The 21,942-nt window shown below is 35.9% G+C and overlaps 1 protein-coding gene across 1 annotated transcript in view; it reads right to left on the bottom strand.

Moving 5' to 3' along the window:
- Positions 1 to 2,403: 2,403 nt before the first annotated feature.
- Positions 2,404 to 21,942, bottom strand: part of LOC128876107 (E3 ubiquitin-protein ligase MIB1) — a 421,765-nt gene continuing 402,226 nt past the window's right edge. Inside the window, exon 10 of the mRNA XM_054122207.1 lies at positions 2,404 to 2,455. Within this exon, the coding sequence (XP_053978182.1) occupies positions 2,452 to 2,455 (4 nt within the window). The 3' untranslated portion in view covers positions 2,404 to 2,451. The remainder of the gene's footprint in view (positions 2,456 to 21,942) is intronic.

Raw genomic sequence — 21,942 nt, 5'->3', positions numbered from 1 at the left:
ATTTCAGAAAAATTCGTCAAAAAGTATGTTCTATATTAAATTATTTAATACATATATAAATGTTTTTTGTTAAGAATATTACAAGTTTTAGCATATTATGACTTTTACATTCTTCTTTTCTAACAACTGGAAAGAAAATCGTTGCAGCTACATGTTTATTATATCCAGGAATTCTGTATACTTTCGAAAATAATTGCAGTAATATTATCGTAGATATTATTGTTTTACTTTGATTAAAATTAAAAATTTGTTTCTTTATTTCCACGTAAAATTTTACATTTTGCCTATAATTGTCTATTCCTAGAAGCTATATTAAATGAAACGAAACGATATTATCGTAAAAAAGAATTTAGAAACATTCGTATTCAATTTCAGCTTTAGCTGCGACAAATTCAGATATCGCTTTATTAAATTTAAAGGGAATTGGAATTTTCTCGCGTTTTGGCACTTTGCGTATTAGTGTTAGGCCACGATTGAAGTTCAACTGAAACTTCCTGAAAATCATAGGAGATTCGTATGTGTTTCACGATTCCAATCAGCTTCGCTCAATTTTACCGACTGTTTAACTACCTCGTTCCTCGTAACCTCGCGATGCGTTTGCTCATAAACGAGCGCTTCAACGTTTGACTAGATAATTGGAAATCGTAATTACATGTATAGATACACGCTTCTGTGCCGCGAGTAGATCGATAGATCCCTCCAGGAAAACGTGAATCATCGTAAGTCGATTGCAATTACGAATCTGCTTGCGTCTATTTGCCCTGTCGAAACGCGTCAATTTGTAACTCTCATTGACGTGGAAATATTTTGTAATTTATAAGCTTCACATCCAATTAGAATAATTATCATTTAAATGCTTACATCGTTTTAATAATGATTAATCGTTTTAAAATAACGATTTCTGCATGTCTATCGAAATAAAGGATTTTCGAAAATGAAAATTGGTGAAAACAAAAATTTATGCTGGACATATACACTACTCCCAACAATTAGCGGGACACTTTTTCAAACCGTCGTAACTATGGGAGTTTTCAACCGATTGAAATGAAACTGCGTGAGGAGTACTTTTGAAGTGTCCCCTAGGCGTGTGTAAAGTTGCATTGGTGAGGGTTGACGCGAAGGAGTTAATTCATCCCCTTAAAGGAGGGTGCGTCGCAAAACATCACTTCTGAAGGTGCCAGGTGTAATGGAAAGGGTTAAAAAAATTAAAAAAACCTTTAGGGAAACTCTCATTGATGCCGAATACCGAATGCCGATGCCGAATTCACAAACATGGCGAATTTCATCGTCCTCCGATGTGTGGAAGTGCTCCCTTATGAAGGGGGTTGAAAATTTGCGAGCTGTTCCACCCCCCAAAGGGTGCCTATGGGGTGCACGGTATGGGTGATAGCATTTTCTGGATCAGGGGGGTCCAGAGAATGCATTGAGCCCAAAATCGAGACCGTCGTCAAGAAATTGTGGATTTTAGAGGGGGGTGGGGGGAGGTTGTGGGGGGTGGGTTTGTCCGAGAGGGATTTCAAGGGGTGTATTTTGTAGAGGGCATCAAGGAGAGTCGCCCAAAGGTTTTTTTTAATTTTTCAACCTCTTCCGTCATCCCTGGCCTGTTTCAAAGAGGCGTTTTTCTACACCCTCCCGTTTAGGGGGTGAATTAACTCCTTCGCGTCAACCCTCACCAATGCAACTTTACACACGCCTAGGGGACACTTCAAAAATGCTCCTCACGCAGTTTCGTTTCAATCGGTTGAAAACTCCCATAGTTACGACGGTTTGAAAAAGTGTCCCGCTAATTGTTTGCATCAGTGTACATACAACCTGAAATTTAATTTAACTAAACTATCTGCGCTGAAGTTTTATAAAAGGGGCATATACGTTGCATTATATGCCCATGCAACTTTTGAATAAAACATTTTTTCATGAAATGCATATCTTAGAAATTAACCAAGGTGAGCAAGTTACATGGAACACCCTGTATATATTATTATAATATTGTAGTTGATAAAAAGACAAAATAAAACATGTACAATATGTTGGAGAATGGTACAGTGTACGCTAGAGAATGGTTTTATAAGAATTGAGAAATAACAGATTATACATGTTTGAATTAATCTATTACAATAATTAAAATACGCAAATCTGAGAAAACGAAATCTCAGAAAATATGACCTTCAGACTATTTTTATGTCTATTATTATTATGTTCCATTCAAATTAAACAATGTTTTCCCCCAACATTTTTGTCTATCACAAAAAACACGTGAGATATTTACCATGCAAAGTTTAAGTGAAACACTTTGTATTGTTGCAAAGTAAATACATCCTGTATTTCATTTATGTAATACCATCGATTACAAATGCTAAAGCTCCTCAAGATTCAGGTGAACACACCAAAGTACTCACATTTTCACACCTGTGCGTCGGCCACCATCAAAGGACACCAGTCATCATTGATAACTTACCTGAAACAACAAAGGGAAGATATTGTATTAAACGCTGGCCACAAGTTTCCAGGTGGCAGCAATTAGCAACAAGACGTCGGGTCTAATGGTATAACTAACGAGGGAACTCGGGGGTGATCAACACCTCGGTTCGTTCTAATAATTAATAGGTACAGCGATCCGTCAGCCACCCTCTCGTCTGTCGAGTTTCAACCCTCTCCGAGTGCGTCCCTCTTTCTGCGCGGCGTGCACTCATATTTCACGATGTATTGTGCTCGCTCCCCGGAGAGGTTCGTCGTACAGATAGCCGAGAAGGGGAGCATGGTGGTTGCTGGGCTCAGGAATTGTTTCGCCAATCCTGAAGCTGGGTGGAAAGTAACAGTGACACGCTTTTACGACTGGTAGGATCGTTAAAGATGACGTGTCGGTCCAGTTTGAGTACGCGACGCGCACACTGCTCCTGTTTATGATCTGCGATCGACGTGATCCTCTTATCGCCTCGATCCTGTTCTCCCTGTTTGTAGCTTTTTATAGTGAACAACGATGGGCCTGTGGCGAACTCGATGAATCCTAAAAAGACTAACGAAGAACATCGCCCAATTGACAATTTGATAAAGCTTGATGCACAGAGTATTAAATATGTTTGAGATGCATTTTTTAATGATTAATATTCGTGATGAAAAGATAAAAGGTGTCGTTGTATTTTTGGATAATGTACTTCTTTATTGTAGTTAAATATCGCTGAAATTAATGGAAATAGAAAGGCAAATTAAGTATAAGAAAATGTTGGTCTTTGATGTTCGAAATCGCAAGGTTTGATAAAAAAAAGTATCAGGCAGTCATGAATGCCGAAAATGTGAAAAGTATAGGTCGATTCTCGAATCAAAGGAAAAACATAAAAGGGTTATTAACTTCCTTCAAAATATTGAACTAGTAATTCAACTGTAACGAACGCAAGTCAACTGACTAATAACCATTAGTTATTGATACAACTATAAATGTATTTAGGTAATATGAAAGAAAGTTAGAAAAAAAAACAATTTTAACGAAACAAAGTTTTACTTAGTTGCTCTTTATATTTTGATGAAAAGTTTACTTAATTTGTGGAAATGATAGTTATTATAATTATTATTAAGCAAACAAGTGCTTTAATAACTAAAAAACGACAAAGGGAACTTCTTAAAAGACAATACCATTTTTATAAAGAATATACATATTTTAAAGAACTCCTATAAGAGGTTCATCAGGAAATTCTACAGATAACAATTTTGATATAAATAAACAGAAATACAAGAGTGTTTGTTCAAAATCTTAGTCGTTCGTAATACTTGATGGCAAAATGGACTATCAAAGAAAATTTAAGTACGATTTTTTGAGAAACAATATCGATAGTGTGCATTATTCGAACGGAAAAAAATACTAGACGATGGAACGAAGCAGTCCCGTTTATTTTAGCGGGACGATGATAAAATCTGTCATGCCGTTGCAAACATTGATAAAGGTACAATAAATAAAAAAATCATCTCTCTCTGCGTGACGCATTCCCCTTTACTTACAACAGTCTATTTATCTTCAGTGCTTGCACTGTTATTTCACAGGAATTGTGTTGTGCCTATAAACAACGAAGACCTACTTTAAATATTTCCCCGAGAACTGCGATAATACAGCATTTCCAACGCTGCAAAACTGTACCTTTGTTCTCGCCGAGCGGAAGTTTCATTACTACTGCAACATTATAATTAAAAGACACGAATCACCAGAGATAGACTTAATTTCACAACCTATTTTTTGTATATTCGTACCGTAATACAAAAGAAGTGAACTTATCGAAGTACGATAACATTTAATTACATCTTGCTTTTCTATCATAAATGTAGTTAACAGAAAGTCACGATGTTTTCTATCTTTTCCTAATTACTTATTATCATATTTTAACTGATCTGGTACAATGAAGATGCGGTATTAAACTAATAGAATAATACTTCATTTCTCTTATGATTTGTTGCATTAGGAAACACATGTGCAAAATTTATGCAAAATACGTATATGTGGAAAATAAAATGCACAACTTAAATTAACCATCTAACTACCTGATTATTTAATCTTGTTACATAATCCAGGTACGAAACAAGAAGGTAAAATTTGGAAGAAATTAGTTCAACTTACTAAACACGAACACAATAAATACCAAATACTATATAAGACATAATAAGTAACATATAATTTTATTATTTGAAATAACCGATTTAGATTTCTGGAATAAGGAATATATAATAATTTATATCTTCTTTTATTTAAATTTTGAAATGTCAGTTTATTTTTAACTAAGAAATACAATATGATTGGAATCAGACAAAAACTCTACGAATATATTTTCATAAATAATTCCCTCTTTTACAAATAATTTAAATAAAAGCATATTTGAACAATGCCCTACTTCTGAGTTAGTAATTCATCATCCACGTGAAGAATACATTGCAAATCAAGTGCACAAAAGTGTGTATAAAATTAAAAGTAACATAAATTTTATTACTGAAAACGACCTGCGTTGATTTCTAAAATAGAGAATATTTTCATCATTTTTTATTCGAACCTTGAAATACTAAATACTTCTAAACATCTTAACACAAGCAAGAGAATTTATAGGAAGCAAACGACGAAATCTCAATTCTAAATATCATCTTTAATTAGGAAGTAAGATTAAAATCAGCCAAAAACTCTACACCCATCCCTATATTAATAAATAATTCCCCATTTGAACAATCACGTAAATGAAAATGTATTCGAACGATGTTCTGCTTGTAAGTTGGCGATACATTATCAATGTATCTAGAGAATACGTCGTAAATTGAGTGCGGAATCATCACGGATTTGAAATTAAATCTATATTAAGTGCAGCTAGCGACTGTATTCCTAGAAAAATCCGCCGGCCACTTAAAAACTAATTTCGCGATTCGCGGACGGCGGGGGCCGGGCGCGGTGCAACGGCCAGCGACGATTCTAATTACCGCGGGCGAAATTCACTCGGGGTAGGGTGGGCGTTAAAAAATGATCGCGCGGAATGAAACTCGCGTTACTACTTCAATTAGCGGGGCGGGGTCGGCGGCGAAGTGGAATCCGCCTTTCTGACATAAATTAAACTCCCAGGCTTCAATTATTTACGCCGATCCGGTACGAATCGCTCGGACCAGCCGCGTAACCCGCCCTCGAAATTAAGTTTGCATCACTAACAGCAAACACCTGTAACAATAATTAATGGCACGGCCCTGTGTCGCTTAACGAGCGTCGCCGACTTATGGCTTACGGACACGCTTTGCCTTAAATTTTAATTAAACCCGGGGGCTCGAATAATCCACCAGACACTGGAAGAAAATTCTCTAGACCATGTCGACCGGGTCCGGCCAAGTGGTTTTGGTGGAACGTGGCAAAGGGACACGAGAGGATGAGGTCGAGCCAGAAGAGAAGAGGAGGAGGACGAAATATTCGTACGACTCAGGTTGCTAGCATATCGCGCGCGAAACTTGGTCCCTTTACTCCTATAGGTGCAGCGCACAATGCAATCTTCCCTGGTCCGCGGGCACAATGGCGAAGTTACTGAACTTTCCGAATAAATCAAACGGGGCAAAGATAAAATTGTAATGAGCGCGGAGATAGAGAAATTTATGTGTCTACCGCGGCGTCGCTCTTCCACCGAGAAGAAGCTCCGACTTGGGAAAAGAATTGCTCCGGGACGAATTGCACCGCTGCGTGCCACTCTATTCCGCCTTTTTTTCACGGTCCTGGTGGTGGATTTCGTATGCGAATATTCGACACGTGATAGTAGCTATTTCTGATAATGGTTCTCTTTCCCACGTCGAGTAATGAACGAAAATTTGGTGCTTTTATTGTCGATATGCAGAGTAAGGTAGGGACTTTGTTTTTGAAAGTGGTCAATGTTAAAGAGAGTACCTAGGACCTAGTTATCTAGCAAAGAAAGAGAAACCGTAAAGTATTAATATAAAGATTCCTAATGAAAGGGACTATCATTGTAGGTATTTTAAAAACGGTGGTTCCATTTTAAAAAATAAAGGTGACCCTGATATCTTCAAAAAAATGGCATAAAAATTAACAATATTTTCGGCATCATCAGAGTTCCATTGAACCACTCAACTTTATCCTTGTGATATTTGATGTATCTTTACAAACAACAAAGATATTCGACATGCAAACGTTAGGTGACTCATCCTGTATAACACTTGCACATAAAGTAATTTCAATGACTTTAAAAAATTACACAATCTGAAACAACATAAAAAACGCACTGTTATACACTTATAGTAAATATTTTCCTTTAATCATTCCTGACCTATTCCAAATCTTTGCTTTAACCAAGACATTCTCGACCCTTCAGCTTCCAAACTCTCCTTCCTTTCCGATCCAGTCATAGCCCAAAGTCCAGTTCCGAAATAAAAGGCCCTAGTTTTCCATCCAGCAACTATGTAGTTATCAGTTTCACAGCGCGCAGAGCAGTTTGTAACGGCACGTCGAATTTTATAATAAAGTATTTTTTTTTATTACATATGTAACGTCGCATCAACCTTTTGGTTATTAGCGACAGTGTCTTATGAGGTTTTCTCCAATGTTAGATTGGTCCATATATGTGCATCTGTTTTCCGTGAACGTCGGTCTTTAATTGAATAATATTAAGTGACACCCTGTTTTCTGTCGACGATATCGAGGTACCGGACTGAACCGCTGTTCTTTGACGCAATCAGCAGTGCTTACTCGTCAAAGACGACCTAACCGTCGAACGTAGGTGGCGGTTTTAAGAGGATATGGAAAACGAGCGCAAAACACCGCGAACCACTGCGAACACTTCGAACTCGACATCCTCGACACAGAACGAGGCGGATTCAAAGTAGTTACCCAGCGAGGAATTCACGTAATCTGCAACGTGCTAATGAAATGCATCGTATCAAGAGGATTCCAGAAACGAGAAATTCAGCATTGATCAGGGTCGACGAGGCTGTACGCGGTGGACTTGGGTAGAAAGCCGTTACGACCCTATAACGACGAGGCAGAGTAACCCCATTAACGGAATCCTTTAAATCCCGTTACCCGTGAGGGCGTACCAGGGTGCCCGTTGCCTGCTCTTGGAATCTACTGAGATGTTTAGAACGATACCAGCCAGAATCCTGGGAGTATGAGAACGCCAAGGTGTCGAAGGGGGGTAGTTTTTGGTTTCCCCTTCGGCATACTATGACCCGAGGAATTAATCTTCACTTAATCGCCCGTTTTATGGGTCTGTTGTGCCAAATCAACTATCCAAAGGATAGATAAACGAGAACATCCATCTTACTTGGCCGTACATCGGTTCGTTGGATGCGAATTAATGCCACATATTGACCCTTGATCAGGATTAAAGGAGCCATTTATTCAGCGTTCGTGTTCAATTGTCACACTGGAAATTGATTCAAGTTAAAAATGTTTAAAAAACTTCAAAAAAGTAAAAAAATTACGCCAAGTACATGAAAAAGTGGAGGACTCAAGGTGTTATCATTGAAAAATAGAAGATCCCCATAAAAAAACTACAAGAAAGTAGAAAAATATGTGAAATCGAAATGAGCTGCCAGATGATTTGCCTAGATTTCCGCGGCTTGGAAGTCAAATTGCTTGGCGTGGCCAGGCAAGGCATTCTTCGATCATCAATGCCCATAATTTTTCTCTCTCACAGAATTTCAGGTAATTTGTCAATTTAAAACTCTGACAATATTATGAGTACACTTTCATTGTATTGCGTTTTAAAATAATTCTTATTCATCGACACCTTGACCTTGCCTGGCTACGCCAAGCATTTGACTTCCAGGCCGTGGAAATCTGGGCAAATCATCTGGCAGCTCATTTCGATTTCACATATTTTTCTACTTTCTTGTAGTTTTTTTATGGGGATCTTCTATTTTTCAATGATAACTCCTTAAGTCCTCCATTTTTTCATGTACTTGGCGTAATTTTTTTACTTTTTTGAAGTTTTTTAACGGATCTCACTTCTTTTTACAAATCATTTATTATATAGAATCTATTTTAAATTTATTAAAATAAAATTGATATTTCTGTAAACTCTGCATAAGAAGTCTAAATTATTATTTGTTTTTTTAATTGAATAGAGTAAAATAAAGGGAGAGGGGATAACACAAGAAAATATACATATATTTCATATAATTTATTAATTATAAACACTTATTCGTTCAATTTATAAATAATTATATATACCTGCAATTTTTTTTCTTGCTGCAAGGAATTATAATGTTAATGATGAAATGAGAAAATGACTCCATTTCTATAAGCTCTACATAAAAATATTCTGTATGAAAGAAGGTACCTGACAATTCAGATTTTGACCACTTACCTTGTAATGAAAATGGATAATCATTTTACAACACTGCCTGCAATTTGTTATTAAACCCTACATAAAAAGTCTAAATTGAAAACATGTTGCTGATATAAATATAATTCATAATGCAATAGTGTAAAAACTTTTGACACTTGGCAGGTTATGAATGATGACATCTGTTTCGACTCTCAACGCTCGATGGCCGACGAGTCATGCTGAACCGAATGATTCCGAGAGTCGACGAACGACGCTCGGCTTTTGCTTAGCTCCTATTGGCTAATACCGACGAAAAATACCGCTACCGCACAAAATAATTGAGTACAAATTACGAAAGAAACTTTTGGGACAACCTAATGCCAATAAGTTACTTTCTTATTCTGATTCTTATTTCCTTCTACATAATATTTACACATTGCATGCGGGAATACTTCGCCTCGGACTTACGCGCGCAGCGGATATTTATTTCTTGAGTCTCGGGGGAGTTTGGTCGTTCAATGAAATCGTAATAAATCGTAAACTACTTCCTTCTTCTCAACGAAACTTTCTTTATTTTACATTTAAATATATTAATAAAAAAAAAAAAAACGATATTTTTACGAAATCATGAAAATAGACAATATTTACAGATTACATTCTTTTACAAATTTACAGAGGTGAGAACATGCTCTACTGTTAGGTTTACAAAGTAAGAATCTTATATTCATTCTATTAATATTCTATAAAAACATACTGGATAATATTGAAAAAATCTACGATAAATCGGAGTATGAAATTAAACCGGATATCCGGTGCAGAGGGTTCCAATAGTTGGACTTGGTTGTTGACTCCAGGTAAGAATCTCTTCGACATGGCTTGTCCAAGTAATTATTTTGCGCTTCGGTGTAACGCCGAGTAATTAAGCCGTCTGCCCTCATAAATCTGACGTGTTCCCAAGCAGTTTCGATGTGACAAGACTCACCTCTCTTTCTCGTCAATGTGCCATTTAACGGAATATTTTTAAGGCGGAGGCCGTTTAACGAGCACCCGCCCGTCTCGCGCAATTAGCTGCCGCTTGTGGCTAATTTTCATTAGCGATACCTACGCTGAAGGAGAATTCACCGAGGGTACTTTTGCTGTTTCATAGCGAGGACACCCGTTGAATCGCACCACGTCGCTTTCTCCCAGTGAAATCGTGAGAAAGGATCGACTCGAAGGAGAAAAAGAAAAGAAAAAGAATTACAAGAGCCTGTTTAGGATGGGTTTCAGGCTTCATAGCGTTGCACAGCGGGGATACACGTTGCTATAACGAATCATTCAGTGAAATACACTCTGTGGTTGAAGCAGCGTCTGCCAAAATAGAGACTGTCGATTCAAGAGAAGACCAATTCAAAATTTGTAATTGTTAAGATATGCATAATTTTTGTATCGTAGCCTTTACGTGAGCATTAGACACGAAGACAGAAAGGTCTTTGATGCATCGTAAAATATCAATGTAATTCAATATTGTCTAATAATGTTTAATACAAACATACTAATATTAATAGTATCTAAATGATGTTAAAGACTTTTGCGTTGCAAGTGTTAAAGACTTTTATTTTCTCGAACCGTAAACACATATTTTAACAGTAATTTTCCAGTAATATATTGATTATCGGAGTTTAACAATTTCTAGTACAGTTACCTTGAATTATTTTATGAAGTGTTTTTTAAAAGAAGCTTTACAATTCTTTTTTTTTTAATAAAGCATACACGATATGTACATGCAATCGACTCTACACACTCTGTAGGAGCTATCAAACCGTTTGAGGTAAAAACTCTCGCCAAGATCATTTCGTACTCCGAGAACGTGCCATTAATTTCTATTTTACAGCTCGTGAAAACCAGCGCAAACCTCTTACAGCGATTCGACTGAAGATTCTACGAGTCTTCGAGCGATCGCGGGAGTTTCTACATTTACGTTCAACACGGGGAGACACACGTTGCGAAAGACGATTGGAGAAAAAAGAAGAGCTCCATGATGAGAACTCATGATCCCGTCCGCCACTTCTGGAATAGGCTGCCTAGTTTCGAAATGGAACGGCGTCGCAGTTAAGGCTGAGGACGCGTGATGATTTAGTTGACACTTTTATGGAAGCCGTATAACAGCGAGAACGAAGATAAGTAGGCCACGAATGAAAGGAGCCCACCCTACGTGGACCGACAAATAAAGCTCGCCATACGCTGGGAACGCTACTTCTGCTGTGCCTGATGAATTTAGTTGCTGCACGTCGACGCGACGTGGCATTTCCTTACACGCTTCGCTCGGTTGCAACGTGCAGCTCTCCTCCTACGATGCAAATCACTGCTCCCGTTACTGCGAAGATCATGATGGGCATTTTTGTGTTGCATTCGTGACTGTTCTAGCGCGTAGACTCTGTTCGCGTACACTCTTCTTCGGCTGAAGAAAAGGATTCTTGAAATTATGAACTATTATTACTATTACTTCACGCTGACTTCTTTACTCTGTCAATTTTATTTTGTTTCTCGAAGTAGAAATTACTTGTAGGATGTTTATTCACCCATGAATCAATTAATATTTGATAAAAAGTGCTTATAGACCGATTTCGATTTGCGATGATGTATTCGACAGGTTATCAAAAGAGACTAATCTGTGCCAAGTTTCAAGTCTCTATCTCGACGATCTCTCGTAAACAAGAAAAAACAAGAATCACGTTTTTGACCAATTTATCTTGCCCTGCTGCATGAAAAATTTTGAAAGAAATCAGAGATATTTCAGTTAACGAGGCACATGTTCCAGAATTTTTTTAGATTTTTCAGTTCAAAATCCAAACTGTGAAAAATGATGAAAAATGACGGTTTTGCATCGATAGAATCTCAGAACTACGATTGTAAAATTACAGGAAGTGTATATTATTGTTGTTATTGTCCTCAATTTTTTTCATATTTTTAAGAGTGGTTGTATACAGAATTTCTGTATACTTTTTATGAAATACATAATCCTTAATGTTTTGACATGTTTTGACATACTATTTAAATGTGTTCTCGAGATTGAGAAAAATTTTTTATTTACGTATATAAATGTTACAAAAGGCACGCAGATGATTGACCGACCATTTTTTAACAACCTATTTGTCTCGCAATGATTTTCATTTTTAAAATACAAATATTGAACAACTTTACGGTCCAATCGTGGTAAATAGTCGCGTGGCAGGACATGATACTCGTCGCTTTCATCTCGGCGCGTAATCTCCACTGTTAACATAATTTCCAGCGAAAAGGTCAAGCCACACGAGACGCGACGATCGGCGGAATTTACCAAAGCCACGATTGTTGAGTTAATGGCGCGTCTCCTCGTAAATGGTAATCGCGGATGACCTGTCGACAGGATCGGTAGGTCCAGCGTGTGCTTTCGTTTCTTATCGGAAGAGCCTATCGAAAGGTATTGGCCGATCGTAAAATCAACGACGGACAGGGTGTCTTCCTCCGTGTTCGCGTGGTCAAGCGAGTTTATGCGCCATTTCGCGGCTTCTTTCGCGCCATATTCCGACAGCCCCTTTTTCCCTTTCGGCGACAACAGGACATCCAGCGGCCGCGGAGATTTCAACTGGATGTTGCACGATTATCACGTCTGTCCAGACAACAGGGCAGCCGGGGACGCGACATCAAAAGTGTCGGAACGATTTATATCTCGGTTCTTCCCGCTACACGATTGCCAGCAAAAATGATTGCAGAGTTTTAGAAAAGAGGAATTGGTTAGTTGACGTTAGAGCAATGTACTCTATTATATTTCTTACTATCTATTACATTATAGTAGTCTATGTATTTCAGATTATCGAATTGATATCAACTTCATTATCCCTCACTCTATTCTATAGACTATTTAAATTTTTCTTTAGAGATTACTGCAATGCTATGTAATAAAATGTTTTTATTATCCAAATGTTCCGACTTTATTGTGTTCTTATGCAACTCATGCTACTTCAAATGATTCTTTTTATTAGTAACTAATAATAATTTAAAAGAAATATTCGATAATATTATTTATACCAATTATACATATGTACAAAATTAAATCAAACTTATCCACTGAATCAATTTAATTTTAACTACTTAGTAATTTTGATATTCTATTGACAGGATAAGGGGAAAAATTAATTAAATAGTATAAATATTATTTAATGACTACATATAATTGTAAGTACATATATACTTAAAATTTATTAAGTTGAATAATTAAGTTGAAATATTCTTTAAATCCAAAATAATTAAAATATAAATTAAAGGCGAAGATAAAAATCTTTTCTGAAATATAAATATTAAATTGGTAACTTATAACACATTAAATTTTTGAATTCCACATCGTGTGGGAGTTCATATAGTATTCCAATATTTTGAAATATTAGTTGAAATATAATGAACACAAACTAAGACTGAAAATTATAAACACTTGTTAATAAATTGAAACAGCAATAACATACAATAAAAGAAATATTTATTATATTTTCTCAGTTTTATCTCCACCTTTCGTGACCCGCGATTTAAAGAAACAGTGATGTACGGAAAATTCAACCTAAGAAAAGAATAATGTATAGTAGATACTGCTTATAGAAAACTGTATTCTCAAATATACATTATTAATCTCTGATGCGCTCCAATCGTCAACCTGTCATTAATGTTCAATAATCAATTGCATACGTCCTTCGACGTCGTCAATAAAGCTGTTTAATATGTAGAACTGTACCCGTTCTAATAATTGGCTCTGTATAACTGCAAGCACAATTTCACACAATCTGTACGTTTATCACCGTTCAATATTACTATTACACGATCTACGGAATTAAGGTCCACCATCTTTGATTGCAGAATTCGTTCAAATATTGTATAATTGATTTGGAATTTGCACCTAAATATGCTTTGTTATTGCTGACGATACGAAGAAACTATTAAACATTAGACAGTGACAATGACAAACTATTAAACATTAATAATAACAAAAATAGAGAGATGTTTATTCTAAAATATTTTAATGTGGATGCATGATAAGCTAAATAAATTCAGTGATTTCATTCAAAATATTTTTAACCGACTTCGAAAAGGAGGAGGTTACTAAAATTTGACATGTATTTTTTTCGGTTAGAAAATGGAGTTGAGTTCTTCAAAATTTGTAATATGCTGTATTTAATAATTTAAATAGAAATAGTTTCATACTTTTCAATGCAGTTTTAGAGTTTTTCGAACTCGATTATATTTTTTTTCCAAAAATTAATTGATCTCTTAAAATAAATATAATCAGAATTGTGCTTCCAATAAAAATACTTTGTTTAATATTGCGATCATGCATCCATAATAAAATTTCTTAGGACGAGAACGTTTAACTAAAAAATCTTCCGAAGTTTAATTTTTGTCATTGTTAGTATAATATTTTCGACCTCTTGTTTTAAGTCAAATTCAGTGAATAAAATATTAATAAACAAAAGTGGCAATAAAACAATGTAATGTCTACATCCATTTAGTATTTGTTAAACAATTTCATTGACATTTACATCATGTATAAATGTAGAATGGAATTAATATTGTTGACAGATTAAATAAAGCTTCCTACCTTTGACTAAAGCTTTGAATTTGATTTTTAATGGTTTGCATTCGGAATCCATTTTGCCTTCTTTTTAATCCTATCAACTTCAACAAAAACGAAATCCCAGTAAAGATAAATTCTCTTCCAATTACTATAAACCAGCTAAACAATTAAACCGAGTACTGTGAAAGCAGTGTAGATTTATCGATAAAAATTGCAATATTGCATTTTTCGAGGTATAAAATAAAAATACTCTTCACTTTGAAATAAAACGAGTGAAACAATATTTCAAATTCCTGCCATTCTCGGAGTTTTCATTTTTTTTACATTTTTTATAAAGGTATAAAGAATGTATATTTATAATCAAGAATTTTTTTTACCAATTTTAATTTCAGTTATCTGAAAGAATAGCATTATGTCGTGTTTGAGAAAATATAATTCTTGTTAAACTTGATATTTTAATATAACTAAAATTATAATTCGGAATAAATAAAGAAATATTTTTTTTATTAAAATATTAAAAAAATTTCAAAAAAGTAAAAAAATTACGCCAAGTACATGAAAAAGTGGAGGACTCAAGGAGTTATCATTGAAAAATAGAAGATCCCCATAAAAAACTACAAGTAGAAAAAGATGTGAAATCGAAATGAGCTGCCAGATGATTTGCCTAGATTTCCGCGGCCTGGAAGTCAAATGCTTGGCGTGGTCAGGCAAGGCATTCTTCGATCATCAATACCCATACTTTCTCTCTCTCACAGACTTTCAGGTAATTTGTCAATTTAAAACTCTGACAATATCAGTACACTTTCATTATTTTGCGTTTTAAAATAATTCTTATTCATCGACACCTTGACCTTGCCTATCGACAACTACAAAATTTGACATTTTATAATCGTTATTTGAAATGAAGACGTTTCAAAATCGATATATTTTTAATCATGCGATTGTTTAAAAGATTTTCTCTACACTAGACGATTACTATTCCTAATTTATATAACAAACAAGGTTCTGTTAATGACTTTTTGCATTCAAATTTTAGGAGTAACTGTTATCTTTGATCCCTGCGATAACATAAATGTTTCAATTGAATATTCAAACACATGAACCGTTTATTTTGAAAGTGGTGTAAGTCCATTTTCTCTTGTTTCTACTGTTTTATCAATATGTAATTTCGTTATATAAATATGTTTTATTTACCAATTTTACCAATTTTAAATTGTACAAAACATGGGAATTTTTTAAGAAATTAAACACGGACTAGTTATACATAAAAAATTGACATTAAATTAAGCATGAATTACGTGACATCTTATTTTTTTCAAAAATGAACTTACACCACTTTAAAAAGAAACGGTCAAACCTTTCCGTTCAGTCAGGACCCTCGCACGTCAAATAACACCAATATTGATCGAACCCCACATAATTTGAAACGGATGAAAAATATTAGGTTGTCCCGAAAGTATCTTTCGCGTGTTCCACTCAATTATTTTATGTGGCAGTGTTTATATAAATAAACAATTTAATTTTATAGACATCGATGTTGTAACATTAATGGAGCAAAATGAATCGCGCACAATTCAGTAATGTAACATAAAACATACAATTTTGTGCATGTATTACGTATTAATAAAGCGAAAGAAACTTTTGGGACAGTCTAATATTTGCTCAACGATAAAAATAGTACACCTCTCCCCGTATCTTCACAAATTCCCCAAAGATCGGCCTTCTCCGTTATTCTCTGGTATTCGGCAAACTTTCAGTCTCTCCCAACGTCGTCTTTCACCCCGAGCGTCTCCACACGCTCATTAAAAGGAATTGTGCCGGTTCATCCGCGACGCAGAAGCCAGACACGAATTCCAGTAATACGATCGATTCAATTTGCCAAAGTTCGGTGAATCGAGCCCCGGGTCTCATAACGGCCCAGGCTCGGTTCTCCATTTCGCGCAATTACTTTTCATTCCCGCCGTCGGAGCAGCCCCCGTAGATCTCCCCTCGCGAGCGGCGCCGTCGGGGGTGTGTTCACCTCGATCCAAGAAAGAAGGAAGCGACCGTGGCGAACGGAGAAAGAGAGAATTCATCCCGATAAGTGAGATAGGAACGAGTTTCTCTTCGCTCGGCAAGTTTGCCCGCGCCAAAGCAGATTCCCGCGGCCAAGCCTTTGCGCTCCTATCCGAAAGCACCATATAAAATTAGGCACCCCTCTCCCGTCCCTTCATCATCTGTCCCTTTCTCGCCCACGCGTCGATCACTGCTCGCTGTCATCCTCTTCGACGCGATCTACAGGGTGGGGCACCCGATACAGGCCACCTGAGTAACTCGTTTACTTTTCGCGATAGACAAAAGTGTTTAGATAAATCTTTGTAGGAGTGTGATATATAATATGAGGGTAAGTGTGTGAGTGTATCCGTGTATGCAATGGTTGCGTGGGAACACGGTGTGATTTGTTTATATAATAATTCGGAATTCAGTTCGGTCGAGACAATTGTAAGAGTCAGACATTAAATAATTCGTTGTCAAACTGTAATACGTTTAAAAGTTATTAGATTCCAATATCTTCCTCGAGTTTGAAGGGAGCATTATTTGTTATCGGTGGCTTGATCGAATATTAGCAAGTTGATATGGTTTTCTGGATTTGGTACTTTGTATTTGCTTGGCACTTTTCAGCAATCGTCCAAGGTATGATCTTATTGTTTTAATTGTGAAGGGTGTTTAAAAAGGGGCTTGAGAACTTTATACTTTAATAAATCGGAATCGTAGCGTGGGTCTGTGCTCTTTTGTTTGCAAATTATGGATAACGTCGAATAAAATATAGTATTTATTCAACAAAATTAACCCTTTGACTGTGGAGAGCGTATACATATACGCACTCAATAAATAGGCTCAGAGAAATGTTGGTATTCGTTGAACCAATTTTAAAAAAATATCAGCTTATAGGGGATGAAGAGACGAAACTTTTTTGTATTTACAGTTTATTCATAGCAAGCTTCGTTTCGAAAATAAAAATTGAAAAGTTAGAAGTTTGTCGCGAAAATTGAATTTCAGGAAAAAGGTCTTCTAAGTTTTCAATTTTTATCTTTGAAACTAATCGTCGTATGAATAAACTGTAAACATAAAAAAGTTTGGTTGTGTCATTCCCTATAAGCTGATGTTTTTTTTTTTAAATTCACACCTAAACGCCTCTTATAATATAATTTCCATCAAAACTCGTCCTGCAGTCAAAGGGTTAAGTAGAATAACTTCCTATTATTTGAGTATTTATCTCGAAAAATCTCTTTACGATTATTCACAACAAATTATTCACGTATTACTTCAAGTTAGAAATTGTGTACAAAACACCAAAGTAATTTATAATAACATCCTCATTGAAGAAAGCTATTCCATACATAATGTGTATAATTTTTATTATCAATACTTACGTTTTGTTTTTTTAAATAAATACATGAAGATCAAGATAAATATACAAAAACCATGTAACACAAGCTTATATTTGTTACATATATCTTAATAGATGTAGCATATTTTTATTTGATTTTTTGTGATATTTGAATAGAAACCTTTAAGGGCACTTTTACAAATTTTACGCTGCTATAAGTTTATCCTATGTAATCACTAATAAAGTTTGCCTGGACTTATGATGTCCCCTCAGAAGAAATATCCAAGTGCAAAGAGTAAAAAGCGTTAATATATTTTCCTGTCACAATTTAATATGACAGAATCGCATTGAATTGAATCAAAAAAACAAATTACATGTTAATCTGTAAATGGATGGCTATCGCCGGAACTAGGATTTTTTAAAAACCTTGAAACCTCAATTTTATATATGCTTTAAGCGATAAATCTCGTGATCCACATTACATTTTTGCTTAAAAAAATTCAAAGTTACAGTTAAAGGCTGAATAAATATATAGTAAAAATTTGAAAGCTCTGTGTTTTTTCATTTCGCTATACAAAAATTCCGAGAACACCTTATAAAAAAACGGCCGTTACACGGGATGACTCCTTTAAGGGTTTATAGTCTTTATAGCCTTGCCTGTGATGGTTCAGCGTCGCGACGGACAGTTTTTGGGACGCACCAGTTACGTAACACGTGTATTCAGGACAGAGATGGGCAAAACCCTAGACTTCGAATAAATCTGAAATTTTAATATAAATCTATTTTAATTAATTCTATTTAATAAATTCTATTTAATAAATTCTATTTAATAAATTCTATTTAATAAATTCTATTTAATAAATTCTATTTAATAAATTAATTCTATTTAATATAAATCTATTTTAATTTATATTAAACTTTTAATATAAATCTGATTCTCTGGAAAATGCTCAAAAGAGGAAACAAGACAAACATATCGGCGAACTTCGGATTTATTCGAACGCTAGTGTTTTGCCCATCACTGATTCAGGTGGCCTGTTGTAAGTTCCTCACCCTGTATATCGTGTCCTCTCTAGTATTACTTCCCTTGGTCCCGTTCCCCTCGGTTCTTCGTCTTCCCTGTCGTTCTATTCCGTATCATCGAATTCGTTCTTTGATCCTTCGACGGGACGCGCGTTATCGGCCCAATCGATCTTCCTTCGTTCACGGACAGCGGAGGCCGCGGGGGCGGCAAGCAACGCAGGAACAACCGGAAGAAGGGAAACGATATTCCCAAGGTGCCAGCTGACAAATTCATTCCATCTCGCGGGGATAGCGACATCGGCGTACATTTATATCGCCGCGCTGGTAAGATATCGAGGCTCCGTATGAAAAACTGCCGATGGATGTGTCTTCTTCCTCCAACCCGCGTTCTTTTCACGGCTCCTTTTCTCCGCTCTCTCAGACCCTCGGTCGCTGTTACCAGGTTACCCTGTCCTCCTATTTCTCGAACCGCGCAGCTTCTTCTACACTGCTTCAAACAATTACGGTGACACTTTTTCAAACCGTCGTAACTATAGGAGTTTTCAACCGATTGAAATGAAACTGCGTGAGGAGTACTTTTAAGTGTCCCCTAGGCGTGTGTAAAGTTGCATTGGCGAGGGTTGATATGAAGGGGTTAATTCACCCCCCAAAAAGGAAGGGTGTAAAAAAACGCCTCTTTGAAACAGGCCAGGGATGACGTTTTTTTTAATTTTTCAACCTCTTCCGTCATCCCTGGCCTGTGTTTCAAAGAGGCGTTTTTCTACACCCTCCCGTTTGGGGGGTGAATTAACCCCTTCGCGTCAACCCTCACCAATGCAACTTTACACACGCCTAGGGGACACTTCAAAAGTACTCCTCACGCAGTTTCATTTCAATCGGTTGAGAACTTCCATAGTTACGACGGTTTGAAAAAGTGTCACGCTAATTATTTGAAGCAGTGTATTTCACGAGATACCGATGCCACTTTCGTAGACAGCCTCTAGAGTTCGGCATATTAATGCTTTATGGTCCGCGCTGGGATCTTCGCGAGACGGGAAATAGAAATCACCCGGCATTTATCATTTATTCCGTGGATTCGGTGCCTATGTTTCATTATTTCTTATTTCTTGAGGGGGTTTCGATCGATTTCTTAAGTGACGGGATGGAGATACGTTAATTTAGGGGTAGAGAACGCATAACTATCTCATAAAATTGCATATCTCTTGCATATCTTTCATTAGCTGTTTGTGACTGTTTGTATATTCATCATGAAAAAATAGCAATATTTTGTGTTATGACGAGAATACTTGCAATGCGTAAAAAGTAGTTACAATTTCCTGTTTAACATATTATTCATCACGTTACTCAGAAATGAGAGACAGGACTTATTTATTAAGGGAGTCATCCCGTGTCTTTTATAGCGAAATGAAAAAACACAGAGCTTTCAAATTTTTACTATATATTTTTGCATATAATTAGGTGCGAGGTATATGTATATATAAGTGATATATATAAGGTCTACATTTTGAGAAAACGCAATAAAAAAATAATCAATATTCTAAAAGTACCAAACTATAATACCCCCTTATATATACAAACTATTGAAATACATATAATATATATTGGACAATCTACAATGTAACTGTAAATTAATATCTAAAAAAAAAAGCAAAAGCACATTTCATAATTTCAGTAATTTGTTTATCACTAATTTTTAATCCAAGTAACGATAAATGGAGTTTGTTGATTATGAAAGCAAACAAAATAGTGGCTCTAAATCTGCCGGAGGACTAAATTTTACTTAACAAGATTTTCTCGACGAGCTACTTATTATCACCCGCACTCTTGCTTTAATCACTATCAACTAATCCGTCCAGGGTTGCAGAAGATTAAAAGATTACCCGGAATATTTTAACGCAGCCTTTAATTTTTACCACGCTATTCAAGGTGTGGCAGCAATTTCAGGCACGCCAACATGTTTAATTGAACGAACCAGCAAAGCTTTTTTCGAAATCGATGAACAGTACTCTGTAATTTTTTTTACGTTTTTGTATGAGTACACTCATACAAATGAAGCGAATTCCCTTTGATAATTTTAATTCCGATACTCATTTAAATACTTCAAATCAGTGATTTTTAGATTATAGAACATTTCTCGAGAGTGTTCGCCAAACGTTTAATGGCACAATTCTTGTTCAATGAAACAAATTTATTGGGTGAAAAATAAATCTAGAATGAAACCAGAAAAAACAGATAGAACCAGCTAGAATAGGAACAAACTATTTTATTAAACTATTTTCTTTCCATGAATCATCGAAATTCTTTCGTATAGATTCTGCATTCAAATCGAAGGAAGATAATCAGCCATCTCCTTTCTCGTGACTCATCGTTCGATTGCAAAATTTAACTCCGTCTCCGTGTCGAATCGTACTTGATCTACGCTTAAACTTATAATTTGTTCGGTGTCAGCAATACCCTCGCTCGGAACGAATTTGAAGGGCCGCGCGGCGCCTAAAAACAATTTCAATCATCTGTTATCGCTGCGCCATCAATCATCGCAACTTCGAATCGAGTTTTTTGAGCCCTCTCCTCCACACAAAATTCTTTCAAGCTATTCCTCGACGCGATCCACGAGTGCCAATAAAAACAAAAAAAGAAACGTCATCCAAATCACCGGAGAACTGCCCTAGTCTCTTTTAGTCAAATATTGAAATCGTTTCGCTCGTAGACGAGAATGTTTTCATGCATCTAAGACAATTTATATTTTGAGGTAACTGCATAAGGATAATAAAGAGAATTGGTTGCTTCAGTCTGAAAATTTATATTTGGAGACGTCTGTGTAAAAAAGTCGATGAGAATTCTTATTTTTAACCGACTTTGAAAAGAAGGAGGTTACTTAATTCGACATGTATATTTTTCTTTTTGTATGGCATATCTGTCCGAGGAGGACATACAAAATTTATATTTTGAGATTTGTACATAAGGAGAATTAATCAAATTCCATCAACAAGAATTGATACTCTGATATGTCTGAATAAAAAGGATCAAGAAAATTTATACTTGGACACATGTGTGCAATGATGTCAACGAGAATTTATACTTTGAGACATCTGCATGAGTAAGGCGAAAAAGTGTATACTTCGAAATACCTACAAATGAAAGAGAAGAAAATGTATATTACGCCTGATTTACCACAGCGAAGACATAGA

This window comes from Hylaeus volcanicus, chromosome 5, assembly GCF_026283585.1.
Source record: "Hylaeus volcanicus isolate JK05 chromosome 5, UHH_iyHylVolc1.0_haploid, whole genome shotgun sequence".
NCBI lineage: Eukaryota > Metazoa > Arthropoda > Insecta > Hymenoptera > Colletidae > Hylaeus > Hylaeus volcanicus.
Note: the sequence above shows the minus strand (reverse complement) of the source record. Positions and strands in the feature narration are given on the sequence as shown.